This window comes from Coregonus lavaretus (genome assembly GCF_964263955.1).
Source record: "Coregonus lavaretus genome assembly, chromosome: 13".
NCBI lineage: Eukaryota > Metazoa > Chordata > Actinopteri > Salmoniformes > Salmonidae > Coregonus > Coregonus lavaretus.
Genome location: NC_140000.1, coordinates 47,465,847 through 47,478,642, shown reverse-complemented (window position 1 = coordinate 47,478,642; position 12,796 = coordinate 47,465,847). Strand labels below are relative to the sequence as shown.

The 12,796-nt window shown below is 45.0% G+C and overlaps 1 protein-coding gene across 1 annotated transcript; it reads left to right on the top strand.

Moving 5' to 3' along the window:
* Nucleotides 1-1,746: 1,746 nt before the first annotated feature.
* On the top strand, nucleotides 1,747-12,447 carry LOC311140068 (liprin-alpha-2-like; the record flags this gene model as incomplete). The annotated part of the gene is made up of 12 exons (XM_084175025.1): nucleotides 1,747-1,838; nucleotides 2,225-2,306; nucleotides 3,600-3,800; nucleotides 5,520-5,585; nucleotides 6,879-6,914; nucleotides 7,111-7,286; nucleotides 7,443-7,540; nucleotides 8,247-8,422; nucleotides 8,851-8,919; nucleotides 9,294-9,447; nucleotides 11,056-11,139; nucleotides 11,989-12,447. The coding sequence occupies 11 exons, from the start codon at nucleotides 1,747-1,749 to the stop codon at nucleotides 11,112-11,114; spliced, it is 1,209 nt and encodes a 402-aa protein (XP_084031151.1). The 3' UTR covers nucleotides 11,115-11,139; nucleotides 11,989-12,447.
* Between the last annotated feature and the right edge of the window lie 349 nt (nucleotides 12,448-12,796).

The window sequence follows — 12,796 nt, the reverse complement described above, 5'->3', positions numbered from 1 at the left end:
ATGTGTCCGTGCATGTATGGGCAGTGTGTGTGTCTGTGCATTCGTGTGTGTTTGGGGGCAGGGGTGGTAAGGGGGTGCTGTTAACTCATTAACGTTTGTGCACTTTTTGTCTCCCGTCACTTTCTCTTCCTCTCTCTCTCCTCGCACTCTTCCTCCCTCCCTCTCATCATATGACTAAAGAAGCGGGTAAGTTGTGACAGTGTGACACCTGGACATCTCCATTGTCAGCGCTGTGCCGTCTGTCCACCTCTCTGTCCATCCATCTGTCCCCCTCCCAACGGCCGGTGCCAAAGCTGACGTCACTCTGACCCCTTGCTTTCTATCTTTCTTCCTTCCTTTCGCTCTTTTGATCTTTTCATTTACCGTATAAAATGTTTCTCCCCCACAGTGCAGTGACGGCTGCATCCATGGCTGGACAAAGAATGTGTGCCGTCACCCGTTAATGGGGTTGATTTTTATACCTGGAATGTCCAATACCTTCCTCCCTCCTTGTGTTTCTATATCTGTGACTGTGAGATATAACCGGTTCTGATACCGGGTTATGGGGCGTCAAATCTTGTTGTTGTTTATTTTTTTTTTTTTTATAACTGTTTCCTTCCTTTCCTAGCTAAGTTCAGTGGATGTATATCTCATGCATAAGAACCTGACATGAACATATCTATCTATATACATGTTGTATTGATACAACACTGAATGAAAAAATTGAATATTGATTGATATCAATGGACACATCTCCTACGTTGTGTGTCAGTCCATTCAGTCTTTGTATGCTGTATTCAAGTGCCCTTTCTCTGCACTGAGGCCTTCAACTCTGAACGAGTCACATACATAATGTGTTACATGCCTTTTCTCCATATGCCTCATGTTGACCACTATGTCTCGAGTTGGAAGACATTTTAGCTGCACTCAAGAACTTGTTTCTGCCTTAGAACTCTCATGAAGTATTCTGTTCACTGAATAGAATTGTAACTTCAGAAGTCCGTTTTTATGTCCATTTTTATGTGTGTAGCATGTTGTGTGAGTTATGTATTAATATGCTCAACAGGCCCTCTCTATATTCAGACTCTTAGCTCTGTTGACAAACCAAACTCAGCGTATACACTATGAACTGTCTTTAGGAAGTAACGTTCCACAGTTAGGTATCTCTCTAGCGTAGCCTCTCTGGTTCTTTTCTACACCATAGGCCTCCCATCCATCTGCTCCCCAACTCCATGAATTAGCCGTGTGCACATGGCAATAAAGATGAGACACACACACACACCCAAACACATATTTATATAGACTGTCCATCAGTTCTATGTCTCTCACTCTGCCTAACAGAGTTGGCGTCGCAGGAATCAGCATATTACAAATTGCCTGGGTAAAGAGAACATCTATCTGCTCTCCTCTGCTCTCCCTAGATAAGGTGCAATTTACTCTGAGCTGAGTAGGGCGGTGGGAGTGCTTAGCACAGCTTTCAAAGTGGTGCTCAGCACAAATAACACATTTCTCTATTTCACTCCGGCCATCTTAGTTCACCTATTGAACACTTCCACCGCCACACAAAAATGCAGTATTCACTTTTTTTTGGCCCAAAGAATGTGAATAAAGACGCCAAACACGATTTAAAGATGGCCAGAAAGAATACATTCAGCAAGACTCTCAAAAGGGTATCACAGTCAGCCGAAAAAGCCCAGTCTCTCTGTAGTTAGTATCTCAGCAGTAGTAATACATTCCCAGCTGCAGCACAGAGACAAGTGGAGATTGATGGTTCTTCAGATTAGCAACTCAAAATCAGGCTTCAGTGAGCAGCCCAGCAGCCCTAGCTGTCCCTTGAAGGTGTGTCTCTGGACCAGATGGTGAGACAGAGAGAGGGGCAGAGAGAAAGAGAGAGAGGGAGAGCGGCAGAGAGAAAAAGAGGCAGAGAGAGGAGGGCAGACAGAGAGATAGGGAGAGGTAGAGAGACAGACAGAGAGGGAGAGAGAGGCAGAGAGCGAGAGAGAGAGTACTCATTTTACAGGCAGTGTGTGTGGAGAGATTGATGTATGATAAGGCTGTGTCCTTTTAGAAATCTCTGGTCTGTGAGAGATAAAGTGTGTGGCACTGTACAGTGAACACACACACACACACACACACACAACATCTCTGTGTAATACTAGTGCCTTGTGTGTGTGTGTGTGGGGGGGGGTCTCAGTATATGTGTGTGTGCAGTGCATTAATCCCATGTCTCTGCTCCCGCCCTCAGGCACGAGCTATTGGAAGAGGCGAGGAGGAAAGGCTTACCTTTCGCCCAATGGGACGGCCCCACAGTGGTGGCCTGGCTGGAGGTAGGCACTCCTCTACTCTGGCCTGGAGCCATTCTCAATCCTCCTGCCTCTGGGATAGATTTACAAGGTCTGTGCCAGACCCCCACTCTGTGAAGAAGATAATATTCTCCGCCCCAGTGAGGTGGTCTATTCCTCCATGACTTCCCAGTCTGCACACTCAGCATTCACCTGAGATACGACACCCATTATTCTCTAACCTTTGAACCGTTGATGATGTTTCACATTTCAAATCAATTACCCGATGCCTTTCCACAGCCTAATGTTCTCCCTTTCTAATATGGCACTTCGAAATGCAAACCAGATACTTTCCGTTAATCAAAACATGACTGGTAATGGATATGGAATGACACAGTGCTGTTACATAATCGTTGGATGTATTGTGTTGTAATTACGACGCAAGGAACTCTAACGCCGCAGTCAGCATGTTACCGAGAGTTATTAATAAGTGATTACGCCTCCGGCTGACATTACTCTTTGTGCTTTATTATATTAAGTCTATTATCTAATCTAGTGTTTCCCAACTCCAGTCCTCCTGTACCCCCAACAGTACTCCATTTTATTGTAGCCCTGGGCAAGCACACCTGATTCAACTGGTCAACTAATCATCAATCTCTCAATGAGCTGAATGAGGTGTGTTTGTCCCGGGCTACAAAAAAAATGTGTACTGTTGGGGGTACTTGAGGAATGGAGTTGGGAGACACTCTGGCAATGGGCCTATGGGACCAGCAGTGGGTTGAATCTGGATCTCACTGATATTATGGGAAACAATGACCCATATTTTGATGTCACCTTGGTGGAAGCCTCAGAGGCCTGTTGGTAAAGGTCTACTCTGTGATTTACTGTGACATGTTCTCCCCAGCACATCCTTTCCCTGTTAAATCAATTACAAATGGGTTTGATTATAATTGATTGAAATTACACCTCATAAAGGCCATAGAGTGATGTTGTTTAATATTAACATGGGTGTTCATTAAGTAAATGAATGTGTTGCCTATCAATGAATCATCACAGTTCATTTTCTGTCTTAATTGAAATATCCTATGTCTGTATTCAGTTTTTCTCATTTCCTCAGATAGAACATTCTTGGCATATAAATTCAACATTTCAACCATGACTGCCCCCTAGTGTTTATCAGTAGATATTTATTAAAACAATGAAGCACTACACAACTTGTCTACCATAAGTAAAGAAACATTGTTTCTCCCTCTCCCACCACATCACCTATAATTTGTCAAACAAGCTCACTCGCTACTTTACATTAAATCATGGATGGTCTTCCTCCTCCTGTTTCAGTTGTGGCTGGGGATGCCCGCCTGGTACGTGGCGGCATGTCGTGCCAACGTGAAGAGCGGTGCCATCATGTCTGCCCTGTCAGACACAGAGATCCAGAGGGAGATTGGCATCAGTAACCCCCTGCACCGCCTCAAACTACGCCTGGCCATCCAGGAGATGGTCTCCCTCACCAGTCCATCTGCCCCGCCAACCTCCAGAACCGTGAGTGTCCATTGACACACACACACACACACACACACACACACACACACACACACACACACACACACACACACGCACCCACCCATGTATGTAACTGCCATCAGTGTGCTAGCTTAGCATATAGCGCTGCCTCCCAGAACCTGCCTCTGACTGGGCTTTAACCAGGCTCCTCTACCTCACCAACACACGTGACCGCCCGCTTGACTACAAACACATTGAGCTATAGAAAAAGGATCCTATTCGATAGCTCCATCGGCGACATTTCGAGTGCGCTTACAACACGTTCTTAACTCCAACACACACGCATGCACGCACACGCATACATACACACAGACTGTATAGTCTTCAAGGTAAAGACACTCAAGAAACTCAAAGCTATTTCTGCTACTTTGCATTGTAATGCCTGCACAGTCAGAGAACCTTACTTGTGTACCATCTCTATAATTTGTGTTGGTAACTGAATGTTGGAGAGAGTGGGAGGAGGCGGTTAAGGCTGGCTTGTTTATCACTCAGTAGTGTCAGTCAGCTCATCCACTTAATTGAGCACCGCAGCAGTTGCTCTGATTTACCACACAAGCAGCTATTTTATACCTGTCTGTTTCACAGCTCTGAGTTGTCATGGTGATTTCATGTAACCTCTGAGGAACCTGCTGTGTTTCATGCTACAAACTGTTCATTCTATGTAGCTTTATCACACCCTCAGACCCACACACACACACACACACACACACACACACACACACACACACACACAAACACAAACTGCTCATGAATCTTTCATCAAGGAGCAGTGAACTCTGGGAATGTGACTCTATAGACCCCCCTCTGCCCTAGTACCCCCTGCTGTGACGGGTGGTCAGTTCCCTGCCCCACTGAACCAAACAGACGTACAGCTGGTCTTGGCTCGGCTCTATAGTGTGAAACAGGCATGCATGACAGCCTTTTAGTACGGTGTCTTTAATAGAGATTGTCATCCCCTCAAGGGTTCTTATCTAGGTCATGACAGCTTGATCCAGTGGGGCAGCAAAGCACAACAATCATGGCTGCTAAAATTAGAATCAACAACAGTTTAGAATGGGTTAGAAAGGGGTTTAACGGTGTGGTACACTGAGGTATATCAGACTAGATTGAGTGGGTTAGAAAGGGGTTTAACGGTGTGGTACACTGAGGTATATCAGACTAGACTGAGTGGGTTAGAAAGGGGTTTAACGGTGTGGTACACTGAGGTATATCAGACTAGACTGAGGTGGATATGCATGTTTGTATTTGTGTCTGTTTGCTCCCAACACCTGTACTAATCCACTACTGCACTAGCTTATGGTGAACCAGTCTTGTCATGCATGCTAAATGTGTTCCTTTGGCACCGTGTGTGTTGCACCTGTGTAGGTGGGCTGCCCCAGTGCTCCTGTGTTGTTATGTGTTTGTGATACAGGATCAGATAGTATTTCACCCCTTAAATGGATAAGGTTATGATGGGGGTAGAGTCATCTGATCCTAGATCTGTGGTTAAGGACAACTTCTTCCTCAACAGTTTTGTGTCTGTGTTTGTTTGTGTACTGTGTTGCCCTTTGACCCCAGAGGGGCGGGCCTGCTCATCATCTGACCATGATGCTATAACACTATTGGCTTACAGTGGTGCTGCTCTTCTTCTTTAATACTGCTTGCCCCTCCTGGCGGACTACTACTGCTGCTGCCTTCTCTTGGGCACCGCACTCCTAGCCGTCAGGCAATGTATGGGTGACCCACGAGGAAATGGAGACCCTCGCAGCACCCTCCTCCAAAACGGTTAGTCCTTCCTCTCCTTTGACCTCTTCTCTGCTCTCACTCACTCCCTCTCTGCTTCCCTCTTTTCTTGCTTTCACTGCAGTTGAGACCTGTCAATGGCTGCTTTACTGAGTTCTGGGCGGCAGGTAGCCTAGCAGTTAGAGAATTGGGCCAGTAACCGAAAGGTCACTGGTTCGAATACCCGAGCCGACAAGGTGAAAAATCTGTCGTTGTGCAAGGCACTTCACCCTAATTTGCTCCAGGGGATTGTCATCCCTGTACTACTATGGCTGAGACTATATTTACCAGTGTGTGTTGGTGTTACTGCTATGATTCAGGGAGCTGCATTGCCCTTGGGTACCATACTGTAGTTACCCTATATTACCAGTCTTTATGTTATGTTTCAGATACAGCAGTTGTCAAGACATAATGCTATTTTTGCCCTTAGCAATGTCATCCTTTTAAACCTGACAGTGATCAGCTGATTGTACATAGGATTCACCGTACAAGACAGGTGTAAGAAGCTAAATCAAATCGGATACAGGTCTGCTAATTGATACAGTATGTTGCGAACATGTCCATTTAAAACCAATTGCTTCTGTCTCAAGATTAAAGCTTACATGAATATTGGTCACTGCAAGTGTCATTCATGTCAATCACTAGGACACAGACTGCTATGTAATGTACATGTAAGAATATATCTCTTTGAGCTTGAACATAAAGGTTATCCTTTGTTCCACTGTTCTCCCTGCTGCCTGCCTCTAATACAGCCTGCATGTCAGGCACAATGAGGCTAATAGCCAACTCAGTACCATTGTACGGAGGGCGAACCACGGAAAAAAGCCTCTCATTTGTGCCAGCCGTTTTGTGCAAATGGGACTGGATTGGCCTAATGTGGCAGCAGCGCCTGTCTCCAAATCAAATATAATCTGGCAGCAGCTCAGCTCAGGCCAGGACTGAAGGGATAACTGTGTTACTATCCCATGGGGCCAGTTCAGTTCACACGCTAAAGGTGGGAAATCATTTTCCCTTCTCAGATTGCAGCTAAATCCCACAGGCCATTTTCTCTACCTTGAATAGGGAGTTTTCATACATATTTAAATGGAGCTCTACTTTTAGTTTGGAATAGTTTGTTAGGGGAATGTATGCGAGGGAGAACTTTGCTGTACATTCTGAGGCCTTTGCTCTGGCTTGAGCAAGTCAACAGCCTCTGATGCTAAAGTAGAGACTTTTGGACTGTAGTCCAATGACCTGTTGCTATTATGTTCTCATGCATATTGCTACTGTTTCTTTTCCATGCCTGACCAATGACAGAGGTCCGGGGAGTCCGAGGAGGGGAGCTGGGCGCAGGTAAAGAATTTGCTGTCGCTCTCATGGATTAAAACAGTAGAATTGTCGTTTATTTAGAGTTACTCTAGTTCACACCAGAGTTGGTTTACAGTAAAACAGTGTCTATATGGCTACTTTTCAACTTGATCAAATGTAGTTTACAGATTAACAATGGGCTACAGTACGTAATTGTTTCCTTGCCATTGTTTCCTGTCAGACTCTAGCGTATGGTGACATGAACCATGAGTGGATAGGGAACGAGTGGTTGCCCAGTCTAGGACTACCTCAGTACCGCAGCTATTTCATGGAGTGCCTGGTGGATGCCCGCATGCTGGACCACCTTACCAAGAAGGACCTCCGGGTGCATCTCAAAATGGTGGACAGCTTTCACAGGTACACTAGCTTCACCTGCCCTCCTCCTGCATGATGTAGAAAAGTAGGATTTAGTCAGAAAGTTTTGTGTTTAGTCTCATTTTGTGGTAATAAGTGCATAATATTATTGTGTTTGTCTTTCAAAAAATTGCTTTTCTAATGTTCGCATGACTGTAGGACGAGTTTGCAGTATGGCATCATGGGTCTGAAGAAGCTCAACTATGACAGGAAAGAGCTGGAGAGACGCAGAGAGCACAGCCAGCATGAAACAAGAGGTACTTAAAGGACAATTCCTCCCAAAAACTATATTTTGGTATTTGTTTCATTAGTCCATTGTTGACATAGTCCCAAAATGTTTTGCTTGTCAGCAATCAAGTTTTCAAGATATTTAACTTTCAAAATACAGAAAGCATCATATGATGCAAAATGCATCAGATGGGGATGATTTCTGTATTTTGAAAGTTATATACAGTACCTTGAAAACTTGATTGGTGACAAACGAAACATTTTGGGACTATGTCAACAATGGACTAATGAAACAAATACCAAAAATATAGTTTTTGGGTGGAATTTTCCTTTTCCTTTAAAGACTGCTCAAGGAATGATGATAAAGCCCTTTAAGATAAAATATATCTAGTAGTGTCTAATTACAATCTCCTTAGTAATCTGCTAAGGCAAGTAATAGTTGTGGAAGCGCACTTACTTTACAGTATGTATTGCATTCTATTGTGTCTACCTATCATAGAGCTAGGAGGTGACGGTCATTAAGGACCAATCTAGCAGAGCCCTGAAGATTTTCTTCATCATGTAAACAGACTTGGAAAAATTATGTTTCTGCGGCCAAACACCCATGTTGTGTTGTACTGTAATAAGGGCTTGTAAGTAAGCATTTCACTGTAAGGTCTACACCTGTTGTATTCGGCGCATGTAACAAATACAATTTGATTTGATTTGATTTAATACCATGTCTGTGTGCCCCAGATGTGCTGGTGTGGAGCAACGAGCGGGTTATCCGCTGGGTCCAGAGCATCGGCCTGAAGGACTATGCCAACATCCTGCTGGAGAGCGGTGTGCACGGGGCCCTGGTCGCCCTCGACGACAACTTTGACTACACCAGCCTGGCGCTGCTCATCCAGATCCCCAACCAAAGCACTCAGGTCAGATCCCTCTGCCCTGCATCATGCTATAGCATAGTTATGCCACAAGAGTGCGATGCACAATGTACTAGCACAACCATACCACAAGAGGGAGACATTAACGTCTTAATTCCAAGAGTCTGTGTTTGTAGTCTTGTCTCTCTGAGCTAAAAGCAAGTTAATTATGATGTTTCACCCCAGGACAGAATAGATTATTTAGATGATCATCATTAGCAGTACACTTCAAACACATATTTTCATTTCTCAGTCTTTTCATCTCAAACAGGTCTAATAATACCCTGAGTGCCAGACCAGTAGAACAGTGAGCTGTTTGGTAATGCTGGCTTGGTATCAAAATGACTGAAAGCGTCTGTAGCCCAAAATAAAGAGACCTTAAACTTCCATTTCAAATGTACCTAATAAGAACTATTTATCCTTCCTATCCCCAGGCACGTCAGATTCTGGAGAGGGAATATAATAACCTGCTAGCCCTGGGCACTGAGAGACGACTGGACGAGGTGAGTGACTCCTGTCACCCGGACAGCTAGCCCCGCTGTTACCATGGGTGATGGGCCGTGACAGACACGCAGACAGACACACACACCTGGGTTTGTTGTCAATCATTACTCAGTTTTCCACCATCTCACTGCACCTCAGACCTTTCCTCAATTTTTACTTCCCACCCAATCCACCCGTCTCTCATATTGTCTTAGAGTTTGTTTGAGTTTCTAAATTGGGAAATTAGTAATATTTGTTAGCTACTATAAACACTACTGTATATGCAGACACAAGCTGTTCTCAGACCAGTTTATTTGGTGATAAGATAATGGCCGCCATCTCTAAACTCAATCTCTAACCTGTCCCTGTCTGTGTCTGTGTGTCTGTCCGTCAGTATGAAGATAATGACCTCCGGGGGCCATCGTGGAGGAGGCAATTCCCCCCGCGGGACGTCCAAGGGATCAGTATGATGCCCGGCTCGGCAGAGACCCTCCCCGCTGGCTTCCGCGTCACCACCGGCTCACACTCCCGTAGGCTACCCCCCGAAGGTAAACTCCCCCACAGACTCACACACTGGCCCCCTGCATGGCCAAGACCCCCACAAAGTAGACCTAACAATTAGACTAGAGCCTCCAGTTCAGGGCACTTAGCATGGATGAATGTGAATTGCTAATAATGCTACATTTGATGGTAAAATTGCACTCATCAAACACTTGCTGGCTGCCACACAATCATTCAGTAGTAGCCCCATTAGTCTTACACTTAGAATAATATAAAACATGCTAATGTATTTGATTAAGATTGTACCTGGTTGCATTTCTGTTTTAGAGTTTGGGGGGGTGGTCCTCTTGCCCCTCTCTTTACTTGGAGCTCTCTCTCCCCATCACACTCTCTCTTCTATCGGTGTATGGATGGAGCGTGTTGCTGACTATATCTCTATTTTCTCTGCTCTGGGACTGCTGCTCTGTGTGCAGTGCTCTATGAGGCGCTGGATGACAGTCCTGACGACATGTATTTGGACTGGTTTCAAGGTCAGATATACTGGAGCTATACCATGTGGCCTGCTGTTGGCCTATGTGCCTTTACATCCCCCAACACTCCCTGGTTCCTGCTTCCCACCCTACCGTACCTCCTCTCTTCTCTCTCTACTGCTCTGTTCCTCTCTGTTTCTTTCTGTCCCCGATGCCAACTACAAGGTTGGCCATTTGCTTGTCAAGGTTGTCAGTTTGTTATAGTAGACATTGTGAGTCGAGTAATTGTCACTCAGGTTACTGTTATTAGTACAGTAGTTGGTAGTTGCAGCCTCTGCTGCTGCACCCTTGAAGTTAAAGCAATGAATCCCCTATACATATGTTAGTTGAGCTATGTTAGTTGAGCTATGTTAGTTGAGCTATGTTAGTTGCCCTGTAAAAGGAGGTTTACATAAAAGAATAATGAAGACTTATGATGTATAAGATGGATGTTTTACAGTTGCCGGTTTGTGTTGCTCCTCGCCCTGTTGTTAAAAGAGGACGCTGGTCAAAATCTTCATGTTTTCAAGGGGATGAACGCTGTATTGAAACTTGCGTCTGTGGCCCAGTGAGTTATACCTGGACTGTAGTACAGTAGGCTTTGTTATGCCAGAACTTCTGATACAAGTAAGTCTATGGCTGACATCCGAATGCAGGTTTTGACCACAGTTCTTCTCTAACACAGTCCCCAGTGTAACTGGTCTGCCTTCCTGTCTCTGCCTCTATCTGTGGTCCCTGGTCTGTGGTGGTGATGATGACATTAACAGACTTGTTCCTGTACGAGGTGTGATTCACTCAAAATGGCCACGTGCACTCCTCCTCTGAGTGTGCGATGCAATGTGCCTTGGCTTTGCTAGCTGACATTTTGACTAACCTCGTTCCCATGTGTGGTGTGGTGCGTGTGTGTGCAGTGTGTTTTATCCACAGTATGGTGTACTGTACTCCTAGCCCTTATCAACTGGTTTAGAGTCAGTTTTGTTTGTCTCTCTCATTTGTTTGTCCCTCTCACAGTGGGCAATGGGAGCTGATCCTGTGTCAGTTGTTATGGGCATAAAGTAAGTTTGATAGCATTCTCTACTGACCCTGGGCCCACTCTGGGTGTTGAAGCTGAGTGACTAAGTGACGTGTCTCTGTCTCCCCCTACAGTTGGCCCCTCAGCAGTGCAGCGTCTGGACAGCTCTACAGTGAGGACCTACTCCTGCTGAGGGAGGAGAAGAGAGACTGTAAGCTGTAAATCACACACATTATCCCTGTACAAGCTATCAGTTGCGCATACACACATGCTCACACACACACAAACTCTCCCTCTCTCTTACATCTGTCGTTCTGCTCAGGGAAAGCAAATTACTCTGAGAAATTGGAACGGGGTGAGAGGGTAACTTGTCTTTACAGATAACCATGTTTGCTTGGAGAGGAGAGTCCCTCCTTTAGTGCAGGCATCCATGATTAGGTGATAGGAGTCAAAGCCAGCAGCATGAGGCGGCCTCACTCTGTTGTCCCTCCTTTAATCTCTGTCCAGCACAGACAACTACAGCCACAGTACACATGGAACTCTATTCCACATCAGGTAACTGATGCAAGTAGTAGATCAATAAAAGATACAAATACACCTTATGGAACAGTGGGGACTGTGAAGAGACACACACACTGGTACAGACACACGCCTACGCACTCACACACACTCTACACACACGTACATTGTAATATTGTTGTAAGGTGGTATTATACATTTGGATTGTAGATATGTAGTAGTGTAATAATGTTATATGATGTACCGTTGTATCTTTTGTTTTATGTGTGATGCAAGTGCCTTAATGTGTTTGGACCCCAGGAAGAGTAGCTGCTGCCTTGGCAGGAAGTAATGGGGATCCCTAATAAATACATAAATATCCCTGAATGCCAAGGTAGAGAGATATGGCAGCTACATGAATCTGTCTCAAATGAGATAATGTTATACAATTAGTAATGTCAACAATAATTCCCATATGATCAAATCCATGTTTATGACAACTGCACTGTGACTGTGGATAAAGCTTCACAGTGGCACAGTGTAATTACATCATACCCCCTCTCTTTCAGGTCCAGATACTGTATGTATAGAAGGTCTTACTGTACCTTGGAGCTGCTGGACGGGTCAACCTGCCTGGAACAAATATTCTGACGAGACGCACTGCCAAGAAGCGCCCCCCTACCCCCAAAAGAGAGAGAGAGGGGGGCCAGCGAGGGGTGCCTCCTGCCAAGCCACCCCCCTCTGCACTTACAAGCCAAGGCCCCCTGAAACCTGGACAGCAGCTGCCGGTGCTACTTTCCTTCAGTTTGTCCTGTTGTCACCGTTTCTACCTTTTACATGTACAATAACTTATTGAAGCATAATGTACTGTGTATTTCTTCTACCAGGAGATGTGTAGGTTATCTGTAAATTAATATAAATATGAGGGTTTTTTAATATATATATAAATATATACACATCTATATTACAAAAAAGAAAAGATATTCAGAGTTTGTGCAAATAAACCTCCCCTTCCCATTTAAAGTCCATTAACTTGGTTAAAATATGCTGCTCTTTGAACATTTCTCCATCATTCCCTGAGACCATTTTGTACACAGTTATTTTCCATTGTGCCGATGAACGTGTGTTGCACCTTGGACAGACTGTCCATCTGGTCGCCACGTGACCCCTCCCCCCCAGCTGGTAAAGCCTGCCCTCTAGTGGCATGTACAGCCCCATGTATCTGAGTGACCATCCACCATTCACAGCCCATCACCTCACAATCATGACGGGAGCCCATCTCATAGCAAAGCATTCTGGGAGGAGGACACAGAAACGCACTGTGACGTTTACTGATGATGTGACAAGCACTTTGATACAACCACAGAAACTCTGGAC